This window comes from Cephus cinctus, unplaced genomic scaffold (assembly GCF_000341935.2).
Source record: "Cephus cinctus unplaced genomic scaffold, Ccin1 Ccin1_scaffold0080, whole genome shotgun sequence".
Taxonomy (NCBI): domain Eukaryota; kingdom Metazoa; phylum Arthropoda; class Insecta; order Hymenoptera; family Cephidae; genus Cephus; species Cephus cinctus.
Window position 1 is genome coordinate 562,421 of NW_014332821.1, and position 15,115 is coordinate 577,535.

At 32.4% G+C, this 15,115-nt stretch overlaps 4 protein-coding genes across 11 annotated transcripts in view; 2 read left to right on the forward strand and 2 right to left on the reverse strand.

Annotated features, from left to right (window-relative positions):
• Positions 1-337: 337 nt before the first annotated feature.
• LOC107270830 (anoctamin-1) lies at positions 338-5,437 on the reverse strand. 3 transcript variants are annotated; one of them, XM_015746214.2, is made up of 11 exons: positions 5,303-5,437; positions 4,214-4,560; positions 3,689-3,814; positions 3,131-3,610; positions 2,638-3,031; positions 2,304-2,521; positions 2,022-2,219; positions 1,495-1,933; positions 1,207-1,412; positions 841-1,128; positions 338-759 (listed from the first exon to the last, which is right to left on the reverse strand). In XM_015746214.2, exons 2-11 carry the CDS (start codon positions 4,520-4,522, stop codon positions 445-447), a joined length of 2,973 nt encoding a protein of 990 aa, XP_015601700.1. In that variant the 5' UTR covers positions 4,523-4,560; positions 5,303-5,437; the 3' UTR covers positions 338-444. The 3 variants fall into 3 exon arrangements, with proteins under 3 accessions (XP_015601700.1, XP_015601680.1, XP_015601690.1); XM_015746194.2 differs by having other exon boundaries at positions 2,304-2,536; XM_015746204.2 differs by having other exon boundaries at positions 2,304-2,536; positions 4,214-4,551; positions 5,303-5,430.
• Positions 5,438-5,583: 146 nt separating this feature from the next.
• Positions 5,584-8,966, forward strand: LOC107270947 (peptidyl-prolyl cis-trans isomerase). Of its 5 annotated transcripts, none has more exons than XR_003060822.1 (4): positions 5,584-5,760; positions 5,942-6,132; positions 6,560-6,693; positions 7,835-8,306. XR_003060822.1 is itself a non-coding variant. In XM_015746402.2 (3 exons), exons 1-3 carry the CDS (start codon positions 5,722-5,724, stop codon positions 8,355-8,357), a joined length of 669 nt encoding a protein of 222 aa, XP_015601888.2. In that variant the 5' UTR covers positions 5,707-5,721; the 3' UTR covers positions 8,358-8,966. The 5 variants fall into 5 exon arrangements, 3 of the variants coding, with proteins under 3 accessions (XP_015601888.2, XP_015601871.1, XP_015601879.1); XR_003060823.1 differs by having other exon boundaries at positions 5,595-5,760; positions 6,560-6,666; positions 7,835-8,256; XM_015746402.2 differs by lacking the exon at positions 5,942-6,132 and having other exon boundaries at positions 5,707-5,760; positions 6,560-6,666; positions 7,835-8,966.
• Positions 8,967-9,143: 177 nt separating this feature from the next.
• On the forward strand, positions 9,144-13,344 carry LOC107270907 (GMP reductase 1). Of its 2 annotated transcripts, none has more exons than XM_015746348.2 (6): positions 9,144-9,796; positions 10,671-10,790; positions 10,930-11,187; positions 11,365-11,553; positions 11,701-11,903; positions 11,997-13,344. In XM_015746348.2, the coding sequence occupies exons 1-6, from the start codon at positions 9,710-9,712 to the stop codon at positions 12,187-12,189; spliced, it is 1,050 nt and encodes a 349-aa protein (XP_015601834.1). In that variant the 5' UTR covers positions 9,144-9,709; the 3' UTR covers positions 12,190-13,344. The 2 variants fall into 2 exon arrangements, with proteins under 2 accessions (XP_015601834.1, XP_024944298.1); XM_025088530.1 differs by having other exon boundaries at positions 10,598-10,790; positions 11,997-12,398.
• The window catches only part of LOC107270842 (far upstream element-binding protein 3), an 11,193-nt gene continuing 9,108 nt past the window's right edge, over positions 13,031-15,115 (reverse strand). Inside the window, exon 14 of the mRNA XM_015746228.2 lies at positions 13,031-13,627. The gene's annotated coding sequence lies outside the window, so the exon portion shown is untranslated. The remainder of the gene's footprint in view (positions 13,628-15,115) is intronic.

The window sequence follows — 15,115 nt, forward strand, 5'->3', positions numbered from 1 at the left end:
ATAAAAATGATTCTCTGTGTAAAAAATATATTATTCGAGAAGCGTAATGATTCGTAATTTTACGAATTGATATCGTGTGACTGAAACCAGAAGGGTGTATCTTACTTGCTTATACACTACAATATTTAGGTAATTCATTTTTTGACTAGCATATATTGGTTTTCATAAAACTCTGAAGCTTCATATTATATATACTTGATTAGTTTTCATAAATATCAATGAATAAACTCTCCATAAACTACTCTCAATATCTGCGTAATGTCGCTAGACTTACAAATTAATCATAGGATAAATTGTATATTATATAATTAGGAAGATCCAATATATTATAGCCTGATTATTGTTTCGTTCTTATAATAGCATTCGTCAAAAAGCTTAATGCGATTTGCGGATTATTCGTAGCACCTATTTGAATAATAATTTGTAAATACATAAAAAAAAGATTTAGAGTGCCGCAGGACCCGTTCTAGGCTGTACAAGAGGCGGAGACACAGGAGTACCGTGCACCTCTAAATCAAACTCAGAATTCGATAAAGAGTTTCGTAGAATTTGATTCCATCGTAGTGCATTTTCCTGATTTGAATTTTCCGTTGGATTTACTTCTGTATTCTCATTCGAACATCTGCCAGCACGCATCGTTTCTTGTTGTATAATAATTTCGTTAGTGATATATGCTTCCCGACGTATCTGATCACGAAGGTTCGAATTCATATCAGGAATGCACCATCGTAAAAAAATCTTAACCAAAGCAACGATATTCTGCGAAATACAATGTTAAATCACGTATTTAATGTTATATGGTTACGTCGTTGATAAAAGATGAAATTGCATTATACCTACCTCAAATACAACAACAAAAGCTAATCGTGCAGCTAACACATGCCAATGCATAATCGTATGATTATATTTGTTTGGTGAGTCAGGTGGTTCTCTGTAATCAGGATATCGACATATTTCAATTGATTTTTCACCAGCCATTATCATTGGCTTAGTATCGTTTTTCAAATCAGTAGTATTAAATTTAGAAAGAGAATGTTCCAGAAATCCATCCAGAGAGTAATTGTCCGATACTGTCATCAAATAGACTAAACGTGGAATGAAATTAGAAGTAAAAGCAATGATGAAAGCCTAAAATAGTTAATAGAACCGATTAACATATATCATACAGCAATGAGTTGCAAACCTAATTGTATTAGGAATACTTACGTTAGTTATTACAGACAATTTCGAAATTGAATCGAGAATTTTGTACCATATTCCTATATCCCTAACACGTTGTCCAACAGGCCTTCTATACATAGTTAATAATTTTTTGGCATCTAATCGCATCTCCAAAATATTGTTTAACAATGCAAAAAAAGGAGCCAGGGGAAAGGCAGCTACGAAGATGGTAACAAATCCGTATTGTAGTACTATAGCGAAATAAAGTAGTGTTAATTAAAATATAATTTAGTAAAGATAAATTTTAAATTAATAATATTAATAATGACTTACTCATTTCTAAGTATTCTGGAAATAAGCTTCTAGGACCCCACTGTACGAGTTTATAATCTCTAACCCACTGAAGATACATTCTAGAACTAGAGTGTCGTTTGGTATCGCTATTTTTAGTTTTACTTGTGCCAACATGCACCTTTATTGTATTCAACCACTTGAAAAACAGTGGAAAAAGCATTTCGGAAATAGTATTCATCACTTGTTTTCCAGTCATAATTATGCTTAATTGAATGCACAGCTCCATTAAGCATCCACCAGGGCCGCATTCTTCTTGACGAAATTCAAAGAATCTAATGTACTTTCCGGGATATCCAATGAACTTTCCTTTGAAAAATGCTATATAAAATATCGAAGCATAGTAATTTACAAATTGTAATAAATATATTTTTAATGTTAAACTATCGTCAAACTCTGTTTGAGTGCGTAAAAGTTCAATCTGTAAAATAATAAAATCGAAATTAAACAAATTGTTAGGAAATAAATTATTACAATTGCAATTAATTGAATTATAAATTATAAATTACCTCGGTTAAATACTCTGCTAAACGCACATAGATCAAATTAAATACTACGATACAGCATAAATTGATACAAGCGGCTGTTGCGGTAGTGAATAGTATCGCATTACTTGTTATCATGGGATTTCCATAGAAACTAAGTGCTGTTAGGATGGACATCCTATATAAAACAACACCTAACACAGCCGCCATTGCTACGATGATCTATTTGTTATTCAGAGAAAATAAGCAATTTTAATTCCTTTTAATTCCTTTTGATTTGCAAATCGTTAAATTAATATACCTCACCAATAATAGAACAACAGAAAAGCTAAGAATAGTTGCTGGTACTCGCATTTTCCAAAATGGAACATGAGGCTCCACAGTATTTGTAATTACATTAACTGACTTTTTTTTAACATGTGCCAATCGAGCCAAGTACTGCGGCCTGGGATGTTCCTCCTGTGCATCCAAGCCAGTTAAATCCCAACGATGCGTTATTTCAGCAGAATAACTTTTCCATAATTCTAAGAATAACGTAGCTGAATATAAAAATTTTAATATAACTTCCATAAAATCCTTTAACAGTAATTCATTCAATTACATGCGTATGACAGTATACTTTTCAGCCTTGTACACTTACCCCAAAGTGACATAAATATGGAGAAAAATACAGTAGATGGATTATCAAATAAATAAGTCACTCTAGCATGAAGACAGGTTTCCTTAAGATTCCAATATCCACAAAAATGATCACACAGTGGACACATTTCTATTGATGTATTCCCATTGCAAATATCTTCGCTGGGTTTATTGGAGTATAAGGTAAGGCAGCTATATATAAAGCAAAGAAGTCCAACTATGCTAGCAGGAACTAACATGTGTGTATAAAACCCAAGCCAAGCAAAGTAAAGACCTATCTTTACTCCAAAATATTCCTTGATGTAATCCAATGGTTGATAATGGAAGCATTTCTTGACACTAGCCCATTCTTTATATAAAAGGTAGCGCATTGAATCTGGAGAATGAAGATTGCCCTGAAAAAGAATGACTCTCAATAAAGATAGTGCATTTCAATAGCAGCATATTATTATGAACAACATACACGCAATTAATGTATGATAGAAGATCCTTACATCGTGAAGTGGGTACGCCGCTACGTATGCTCGTTCCGTAATTAATCGATCAATACCAAATGCAAAATCATCTTCCTTATCGTCAGTGAATCTTGTTCTATCAAGAATAAATTGTACAATTCTTGAATGAGTCGCCGGTGAGAAAAATTCAGGTATATCCAGATCAAATAAATATTCTTTGTCACGGCTATAGACAGCCGTAAATCGATGCTTCATCGTTGGAAATATAGTTGTGTCAACATAATAGTTTTTCATGATTCTACGAAATAAAGAGTTCACTTCCTTCAATATAAGATTACTTTGATTTTGTTGAATCCTGAGTCTCGGTATTTCTTTCATTGGCATACGCAATTTTAATATTTCAGAATAACGACGCAGAACTTCACGTGGTGCATGAATTTTTATGAAACGCAAACCGTTAGGTTCTGGACGTTCATATTCTAATTCTAAGCCCTCCTTTTCCAAATTTTTTTCAAACACCTGCAAAGTTATATATTAGATATTAGTAGTAAATAATTCCTTTTGCTTACTACATAAAATATAAATAATAGGGCGTACTCTTCGGAGTTCTATACTTCTGTATGTCAAAGCTTCGGCATCATGCTCATCCCAAACGAGAACAAAATCAATGGACCGAATTTCATCACGAAAATATAAACTTGATGCTGTTCCGTAATGAGAAGTCTGTGAATTATAAACCATTTGTATGGAAATTAACACTTTTTAGATATCCAGAGCAAAATATTGCATGCATGGTCTGTTACTTTGCTTGAAAACATTTGTATAAATGACTCATACTAACTAAGGTTTGTATTAACACATATTTTCACAATCTTGGAGTATGCTAATTAAATCTTAAGTAATTACGTCAAGCACCTGAAAAGTGATACATGATATCTTACATATCACGGTACCTGTTACATCATTATGTAAACAGTAATAATACTCGAACTGAACGTCTTTTAAAATACACGAGTTTAGTAATAAATTTTGTTTTTGCAATAACAAATGTAATTCAACCCTTCTAAAGTCAAAAAACTTTGAAGCTAGAAAATCACAAGTTACTAAGAAATTTATTCTCACCATTCTTGATCCTCGCCCAGTTACATCAGGTCTTAACTCTTCACAACTTCCTTCAATGATTGTACGATCACCATCTTGAAGAGTCAATGATTCTCTACTATTAGCAGTAAGAACACTTTTGGCAGAGGCAGTGCTGTTCAAGCTGGCCATACTCATGGTATCATCGTAAAGTGTCTCATGAATACTCTGGTAGGATGTTTGCTGTGAGCATCGATTTAAGCTATCCTGTGTTGACCGATAAATGCTTGGCTGAGAGACACTACGTCTATAACGCTGTGTCAATGATACTTCATCATCATCTTCCTCCATGATTAATGTCAATGGTCAACGGTCAAATCCTAATACAACTTACACAGACACAAACATAAAACAGCATGCAGGAAAAGAATAGAACTGGATAAGTAAAAATATTATATAAATATATGAAAAATTACTTGGTATGACACTATATATATTGATGTAAAATATATAACAAATATTTAATAAATTTATTAAAAATAATACATTTTTCATATTCCAATTTTATTAGGTAATATATTTTTCCTACTTTGAAACTGATAATTAAATGGGATAAAATTATTTTGTGAACATTATGCCAATTGCAATTGTATAATAGACTTGAATTAATTATACTTCCTATATACTTTGATAAAATCATGACTTTTAATATAAAAGATACAAATTTAAAAATAACAAATTTAGATTATAAGTTTTAAAAACGCATGATAATGATCCATTTTCAAATACTTCAAAAAACAGGTGAAACACGATAAGAATACGGTCATTATTTAAACTGAGGTATAAAGGATCTACCAGTATCTGTAATTTAAAAATCACGCAACAAAAAAAAATGAGCGGTGTACTTAATATAAATACCAAAAATCTCATATTGCGGGAACAATCTGCCGGGATGCCGATAAAAATGAATGGCGACAAATAAGCGAAACATTACGAGACATGCCGACTTTTTTATCATAGAAAAGAAATACCATATCATAATCTCCTAAACGCGACATGCCCTCTATCAAGACTAAAAATGTTTTTATTACAAAGTAGAAAACTGTGAAAAAGGAAAAGATGTTATCTTACCCAATTGTAATGTAATTTACCCCCACGGCCATCGCAGTTTTATATTCTTTAGTCATCTGAGTTCCGAAATAAAACGGTGAAACCATTTTCATCCAAAAATAAAACAGACGATTTTATTGTCATTGCACTTCATCTGCACAGATTTTCTGGAGTAGTGGAGAAGCGTTAACTTTTTTTTTGAAACATACATTTATCAGTCATTATTCAATTTTCGTCGATGTGGTAAATATAGAGCCTGCAATACATTACTCAATGTTGCTGCCAACTGGTTAACAGTGGTAAAGAGCAGTAAAGAGGCTACATGAGAACTCAGTATAACATTATTATCGAACACAAATAACGATTAGGTTCATTTACGTATCACTACGTATCACTCTCAACAAGTTCCGACCGTATCTTATTCTAGCCTAACAGCCGTAATGTCACAGAAAACTAAAGTTATTGAACTATACAAAATGGTACGTATAAAATTATTAATACCAGAAATGGTTTTATTCTGATTTTATATAAAAATTACAAATATATTGCTTATATTGTTGTATGATGACAATTATTCAACGCATATTATCATCTGGTATCAATAATTTAAATAAACTTTCGCATGACTATATTAAATAAATATATTTAAATTGTTCACAGCTTTTACATTTGGGGAAAGAATATCCAAAAGGTTATGATTATTTTCGAACTAATTTGAAAAAAGCATTCATGAAAAATAAAAATGAAACTGATCCCGAAAAAATAGAAAAATTGATCGCCCATGGAAACTTTGTTATAAAGGAATTGGAAGCTTTATATATGCTTCGAAAATACAGAACTTTGAAAAAGAGGTATTATGAATAGAGATTTCATTACAGATATAAGTGGAAATCAACACTAATCGTATCTTGAAGAGCGTGAAACATATTTCGATATAGAACGATAACCTCGAAAATTTATTTGAACTTATCTAAACTATTATTAATGTATAATAAACTATGATAATCTGTTGTAAATAAAGATTAAGATGTCAATTAAGATTAATAACTACGTGTTTGCTGTAGAATCATTTACATGACAATGAATTGTATATGCAAAAATATTAAGTGTCCATAACAATTATCAAAATCAAAAAAATCCTTAGTACATTTCATGAGAATCTATACGCAGATACATAAAAAAATATATTTTACCGTCTGAAAGTTTTCAATAAACACAAGTGCGTGCAAATAACACTACTGAGACTTACGAAAGCTAAAACGGAACGATTTTCATCAGTTTTACGACCGCACCTGCCTACCGGTTTTGCTACAATGCTGCCCAATAATCTGTAGGATTACATTCGAGAGGAAGTTCCAGTTCTATCACTCTACAATTAGCCACCGGTGAGTGTACGTCGTACTTGTCGTAAGGTAAGAAATACGAAATACCGGCTTCAAACTTTCCATTGGCTTCCGCGTATATCGATGCAAAATCAATTTGACTTTTCGAGTTTGCATATAAATCAACCAAGTGACAAGGTTGAGATATTTCGAGACCAAAGTAGATATTCAAGGCTAATGGGTCAGTAATGGCGGAGCAGCATTACTCATTTTCTTTTTTTCCGTTGATGCGCCGGTTTCTACTGCGAATAAGGACACACCTCATGTCGACAGAGACTGTATATCCCACACAAATACGTGCATCTATCTACCAATTTATTCTGACCCTTGGACAAAATTATAAGTTTTACAACACGTCAAGTTGACTTAAGATTATTTCTTTGAGCACGATCCGCCATTTCATTGATTGTACTAATTTTATCCGGACTTTGGCCTAATTACTGGTGAACCTTTGATAATACCTGAGAGAATATTTTAGAACGTTATGGAACGTTTTGAACAAGGAATCATTTGCTTTCAAATATTGTGTGGGAGAATTGGTTAATTTAAGTAATTCTCAATGTCACCTGCATAATTGAAAAAGTAATTTAAAGATTTATAGATAGCAACTGTACTTCTTATGCTAATGTAAAATATTACACTTCTTGTTTTGATGAAATAAAGTAAAAATAAGGACATGCAATCTTGATATACTAAACAGTTAATATAACAGTAATAGGCAAACTTTAAGAAGGCTGTTTAGATTGTATTGTATTAATTGTCAGTTTTTCACAGTTTAATATTCCTAGTAATATTCTGGTGTGAAATAGCTGTGGAATGAAACTTGTGATATTAGTAGGATTAAAATGTTTTCTCCATTTGTTTCATGATTTGATTACGTATTTCTGATGTTGTTTGGACATTGTACATATGTCACATCAATCTATACTTTCTTGCATATACTTTTTGCATATAAGTTCTGAGTTAATAAATATCAAGAGTTATCCACAGTATTACCAATAAAAATGTATAGATAATATAAAAGCATGAAAATATAAAATTATATATTTCATTCTACCTTTCGAGCTAATGTGATTTAAAATGAAAACAAATATGAAATGAAATAATGTATATAACTTTATCTCCTAAAATTAATTAAACATTAGATAACATTTGATATTTTTGTTTTCAGAGTGACATCCATTGAATCAGAAATGGGTCTCCCACGAGTATTCTTTGACATGATAGCAGATGGTCAGCCTGTAGGACGTATTATCATTGAACTACGGTCCGATGTAGTTCCCAAAACTGCAGAGAACTTCCGTGCTCTGTGTACGGGAGAAAGAGGTTTTGGCTACAAGGGTAGCTCTTTCCATCGTGTCATTCCGAACTTTATGTGTCAAGGTGGTGACTTCACCAACCACAATGGGACTGGTGGAAAATCGATCTATGGAACCAAGTTCGAGGATGAGAACTTTATCCTGAAGCACACTGGTGCTGGAATTCTCTCCATGGCAAATGCTGGCCCAGACACCAACGGTTCCCAATTTTTCATTACCACCGTCAAAACATCTTGGCTTGACGACAAGCACGTTGTTTTTGGTTCTGTTATCGAGGGTATGGATGTTGTGAAAAAGCTAGAAGGTTTTGGTTCTCAGAGCGGAAAGACGACTAAGAAAATTATAATTGCTGATTGTGGTCAACTTCAATCTTAAACATATATGTGAGATCTTTTCAATATGTGAATTAATTTCAAGATACAAAGCATTTAATATTCCATTCCTTTGAATAGATTATCAGAAACAGTCCTCAGATGTCTTCAATTTTTGTAATTCTCGTGATTTTAGGAAACTTATTGCAAAACGATTTAGCTTAAAATAAATGAGTTCGTCAGGATTCGTTTAATGCAATTATTTCCCTAATCTCGCAGCTTTATATATAAATATATAAATATTTTATGGAGTTAAAATTTGTCTTCATAGCTTCTAACAGACGCGAATTCTAAATATTAAGTCTTGTCTCTTGATACAGAATAGTTAGTGAAAACCTGTTCAGACAAATGTATTTGATTTTCCGCATTTAACACATAGATCGACGTAACAGATACGAGGAGCATGAAATAAATCTTTACCAATATAAGAATATACGGTATTCTATGTGTCAACATACTTTACGAATTTATTATCTTGAATTGAATTTACTGCTATTCTAAAAAGTTCAAGCACTTTGAGGCAAGAAAAGCGAATTATGTATTAAGAACCATAGCGTCGTATGATAAAAATATGCACCGAAAAATGCGCAAATAAATAATTTCCGACAGTAAATTTGTACATTTTTCTAAATAAAAAACGCCATTTCAGATTAGGCATATAGGATTTTTTTAAATCATATTTATGTACATCACGCTTTATTAAAAGACTTTATTACTGCAAAACCTAAACAATTACGTGCCTTCCGAACAGGCAGCACGTTACTGGTTATACCGCATCATTGCCAACAATGTAATTGGGATACGTATTATGACTACGCAAATTACTGTATTTGAACCTTACGCGTCTCTTGTGCGTCTCGCATACAGCATTGATTTATGAAACGCAAAGTGATAGGAGCTGTAAAGGGTCACAAATATCCTTGTCAAGAGAGCTACAATTTTTTAGCATTCTTCAAAGAACGCTACATGCACGGAGTATTTCAATGTCATATCATATAAACGTGCTGTACTTCGATTCAATACTCTCACAAATTTAAAGAAACCGAAAAAGTATTGATTTCAGTATCGCTCAGTAAGGAATCGATGAGAGTGTACCCTGTGAATGTTCATTGTTGTTCCGTTCTAGAAAGCAAGATGGCGTTACATAAGCATACTGTAGAGGAAACCATCGAATTTATTGTATGTATGTGGAGCTCCTATAGCACCAATTGAGTCTATACTAGAGGTGAACCTTGGCAACTACATTTAATATCGGCTCGTCAGTTCAAAGCCTCAGTATTCCTGAATCTATGACGGAAATTTGTACAAGTCGTCTGCTAGAAAGTTTATAAGGCCTGGAAAGAATCGTCTGCAAAGATGCCGAACATAGTAAACGACATAAAGTTGGATTTTAAGGATGTGATGCTACGACCAAAGAGGAGTACCTTACGAAGTAGAGCAGACGTAAGTTTTTGTCATTGCCTTGAGTTAAGAATATTTTGGAGTTTTGTCAATTATAAACTATTTTTATATACTTATTAGTAGCATGAGGCTATCAACTTTGCTAGTTATGTCGCAATAGAATACGTGTATCGAACACTTCACAATTGTGGTATTTTTCATTTTTAAATGTGTCTATACGATCTTTTTAATATAATAAATATATTCTAACTTTATGGAATGGTGTATAATTATGTTATGATCATTTCATCTCTGTCACTGCTTATTTTTACATCTCAATATTCACGTTTGACATCATGAAAGATACGATTATATAGCATCTTTAGCGAATTTCATAACAAAGCTTATTCCTTTAGATGAGTGTCTTCCGATGTAATCATACGATATGAATTCAATTAGTAGCATTTTATGATATATCATGGATTTAAGAAATAAAAAAAAATTCGTATTCTCATTGTCGATCAAATAAGTCCTTGACTTGAGGCGCATTCCGCATACGTACTTCACTATCAGTGCTGAGTATATCATTATGTCTTTATCAAATGTATATTAGTAGTTAAAGGAATCATCTAATATTAATGCTTTCAGTGCTGATAACAAATTTAAAAGAATAGCAACAATAAGAATATTGTGTGGCAAACAGTATTCTACCATTGCTCTAATGACTTAACTGTTACTATCAAACTTCATTTAAAACTAATTATACGCGGTATTTGAAAAATAAAACAAACTTAACACATGTTAAAATATCCTACGCCTTATATATTTTTATCATTATTTCATTCTTATTGCACGTTTCATTAGATGCACACATCACAAAAATACATTTGAAACTTCCGGAGCATTATGAAATGTAAGAAAAACATCTGAATTTTAGGTCGACCTATTCAGAGAAATAACGTTTAGAAACTCGAAGCAAACGTATAAAGGAATTCCTGTAATGGCTTCAAATATGGATACTGTTGGTACATTTGAGATGGCAAAAAGTTTATCGAAGGTTCGTTGATGTTATCTAATCTAAAGAAAGCCGTGAACTGTATTTCACGTCTACTAGTAATATTAAACTATTGCTGAAACATTTCTTAGTGGTATCCGTAAGTGGTAGTACTGAAATTGAATGTGTGTTATGTCACCAGCACGGACTTTTCACAGCAATTCACAAATATTACACCGCAAATGAATGGAAAGAGTTTGCTGGTAATAATCCAGAATGCTTGAAAAATATCGCAGCCAGCTCGGGTATAGGAACTGGAGATTTCGACCGACTTTCGGACATTCTCGCTGCTGTTCCAGAAATTAAATTCATTTGCTTAGATGTCGCAAATGGATATACTGAATACTTTGTTAAATATGTCCGTGAAGTACGGGCAGCATTTCCAAATCATACGATAATTGTGAGTCATTCTTTAATCATAAGACATCTCTAGAAAATAAAGGCAATGTATAAGGTTGATAGAATTATATACACAGAATTCAGTAATTTTAGAAGATTGTTTAAGTTGCTCCAGAACAACAACAGTTGTCTTTACAATTCGTAATATATTTTATTATTATACATATTCGTTATGCAGGCTGGAAATGTGGTGACGGGTGAAATGGTAGAAGAATTAATACTTTCTGGAGCAGACATAATTAAAGTTGGAATTGGTCCAGGCTCTGTGTGCACAACTAGAATGAAAACTGGGGTTGGTTATCCTCAGCTAAGTGCTGTAATCGAATGTGCCGATGCTGCGCATGGATTAAAAGGGCATATCATATCTGTGAGTAAAACAATTATAATCAGCTATTAGATAATAGATTATTATATAATATAATCATAATTTCCCTATTAATCACCGACGTAAATTGAAAAGTTTTTTCAAAAATCAGACAAACAAAAAAAATTATTTTAAAACGTCTTTTTTAAGGATGGCGGATGCACGTGTCCTGGTGATTTGGCTAAAGCTTTCGGTGCTGGTGCGGATTTTGTTATGGCCGGTGGTATGTTCGCTGGGCATGACGAGTGTGGAGGAGACACGATAGAAAAAGATGGAAAAAAATTTAAGCTCTTTTACGGAATGTCTTCCAATACGGCAATGGAAAAGCATGCAGGAGGGGTCGCTGAATACAGGTATGAGATGATGCATAAATATTATATAATAATGGAATGGAATCTACCACGCAAACCTATACTCAAGAGATATTGCTTCTATTCTCACTATAGATCTTCTGAAGGAAAAACGGTTGAAGTACCATACAAAGGATTCGTTGAAAACACAGTATTAGATATATTAGGCGGATTACGTTCAGCTTGTACATACACTGGAGCATCTCGATTGCGAGAATTGCCTCGACGAGCTACGTTTATTCGTTGTACGCAACAATGGAATCCAGTTTATGGATTATCCGGAATCTAAGTTCTTTGTACTTTTTCTGTATTTTAAATCAATATTCGTAGTACCGAAATTAGCATACTGGAATTTCAAGTTATTTGCTGGCAAATAATATATAAATGACAAACGCACACACGGATAAGTGATATACGTTATAAAAATCCGGTCGCTCGCAATTAAAATTGCAATAGTTGCTTGTCGTTGAATGAAAACTACGTTTGGGCTAGTATTGGAGTATTATAAACAAATAAATAAGCTACTAATGATGCTATCTTTTTCTGTCAAATATTTATTTAACTCAGAGTTTACGCAATGCTTCACGGTACTAGTTCAACGCATATTTGTCAACGCCTGTAACATTAGTAAATTCAATAGACATAGATATCATTTCATGCCTACGCTACTTTATAATGGAACATTTTCTATGACTTATTAATGCAAACAAATAATATGATAGTGTTGTTCATTGACTAGTTTCAATTCATGAAATGTGTCGATACGCTTGATTTCACAATTGGTATACAGTTATTGCTTATGTCAATTTATTCCTTTCACTGGAAAGTTACACAGTGAACAAAGTATACATTTATAGTTTTTAATGTTATCAAAAACAACGTGTTGTATAAAAATTATTTTCGCAAAAAAATCTATAGTTAAATAGAATTTTTAATAGTTTGTTGTAACGAGTTGCTATGATATTGAGATTACAGGTAATTTAACACTGAATTAATAACCATCTTAGATTTCATATTAAACGGAAGTTCAAGTTCTGGTTAACGTATATATAGTGTTGTGATAAGCAGGACTAGAAACGCAGATTTAAAATATAAAATTTTCTATAACGGAAGTATTGTACTAAAATGGTTTTCATTGATTTTAATAACGGGACGTTATACGGTTGTTTTATTTGAAGCGCCCGTACGATTAGCATAAATGAACAATTATGTTATTATTATGATTATTCACGATTTTGTAGTGAAAAAATTCTAAAAAAAAAAGATAATTTATTCTGTTGATATAAATAAATCAAAATAATCAAAGACAGTCGTTGACACATACCTACTATGACAATAGATATTCATACAAAAACAATGATCTTAATGTTTATGGAAGAAATAGCTGGCGATGAATAAAGTAAAAATAAAAACTGAAAAAGGCCCAATGAGTTTCTGAAAGTAATATAAAGTGTTTCCATAATGTTACGACATCTTTATGTTAATACTAAGTTATTCTCCAATCATTCTCATGAATTTCATACTTTCATCAACAAAACAGGCTTTCGCTTACAAAATAATATTAGTTTCTCCCGTTGAACAATTCATTTAATATTCTTACGATCGATTGAATTTGTATGATACCCTGAGTATGCAGATTATATTTACATATTGCAATATTTATCCACGTTTGCAATCTCTCCTTCTCCCGGTCAAGTAATTTGATACTGTTTATGGAGCTCCTTCTCCTGAAATGAAAGTTTCACTGCATTTAGATTGATTGCAGTATTTTGAGATAAAATGATGAATGAACATAGCATAATATATGGTAAGAAGGGAATACTAAAGTCTGGTGCGTACTTATAAAAAATACGGAAAGTGTCTCAGGTATCAATATCGTTTAAATACACTTGAATGTCTAAATGCACTCATAAAGTCATAATTAGTATTACTTCAAGCAAACGTCGATTTTAATAAAATGCTATAGAAATAAATTTTAATGATTTCTCTTAAGACTCGTCAGTGTAAAAATGTCAATAAGTGTAACAAATATTCTATCCACTGCGATAAATTATAGTAAAAAACGCACATTCGGCATTTAATAATATAAAATTCTCGATATTAACAAATTTACAATTTGCACGATTATTGTACAACGAATGATTGTCAGCTGCCGCTATATCTTTAATTTGTCCACCATCATTAATCCAGAAGGTCTACTGCACTAATATTAAAAGTTGAATCCCGTTTGTAATGATGTCCATGTATTCTGTAGAAAATAAATATAAAAATTGATTTAATAAATGCGACAAAGTTTAATATCATCTTTCATTCCCATTTATGCCATACCATCAGATCAAGGTTGAAACAGTTCTTTGAAGAGACGAACATATATAACACATCACTGTATTCCGATAGTAATTAATACACAATTGTTTCACATTCAATTAGAAATTGTGTCAAAATATACATAATACTTTGAGCCACTATTTTAAATTTTATATTTCACGTAACTATTATTTTATCCTTTTCTTAATCAGCGACACGTAACAATATATAGTTCATGAATTAATCTCGTTGCAGCATAACACTTGTACGCGACTAAATCTAATATTTTCACGTTATCTAATGATTCAATAATAATGTGGGCACGTAACTTTATGCCAAGGTGATAATACGTACACCGTTAGAAATTATAATAGAAAAGAAACTGACTGCAATTCTCAGGTGGAATGCTAAAATCTCAAACATAATATAATAAAGGTATAAAAGAAATTTGTATGCTTCTTTTATTGGCCAGCGAAACATAATGCCAGTTTTTCGTTTAGTACATAACAATCAATTGAGTTATTACGTGTAATCCGAGGTACTATACATTAGTAATTTTTCATGAAGAATTCTTAGGATACTAGGCCACTAGAAGATATCTGCACAATAGTACCATCTGTCCAAAATTTTTCCCGACTTACACACAGGTCCTGCCAGCTACGAACGCAACCTCCTACGTACGGACAGGAAACAGCTAGAGGGAAATGCTAAAATTTCGAATTCCATATGCTGCGAATATGAAAGAAGAGCAGGCATGCGTCACCCTAATTGGCTGCTCCGCATCTATAAATGTAGTAGTGGTACTTGACGAGAAGAGCGAAGAAAACGAATTACAATTGTATTTTTCATAGTTATAATACCACATATGTGTTGTGTGTATGTGTCAGAGAGGGGGGGGGGGGATAGGG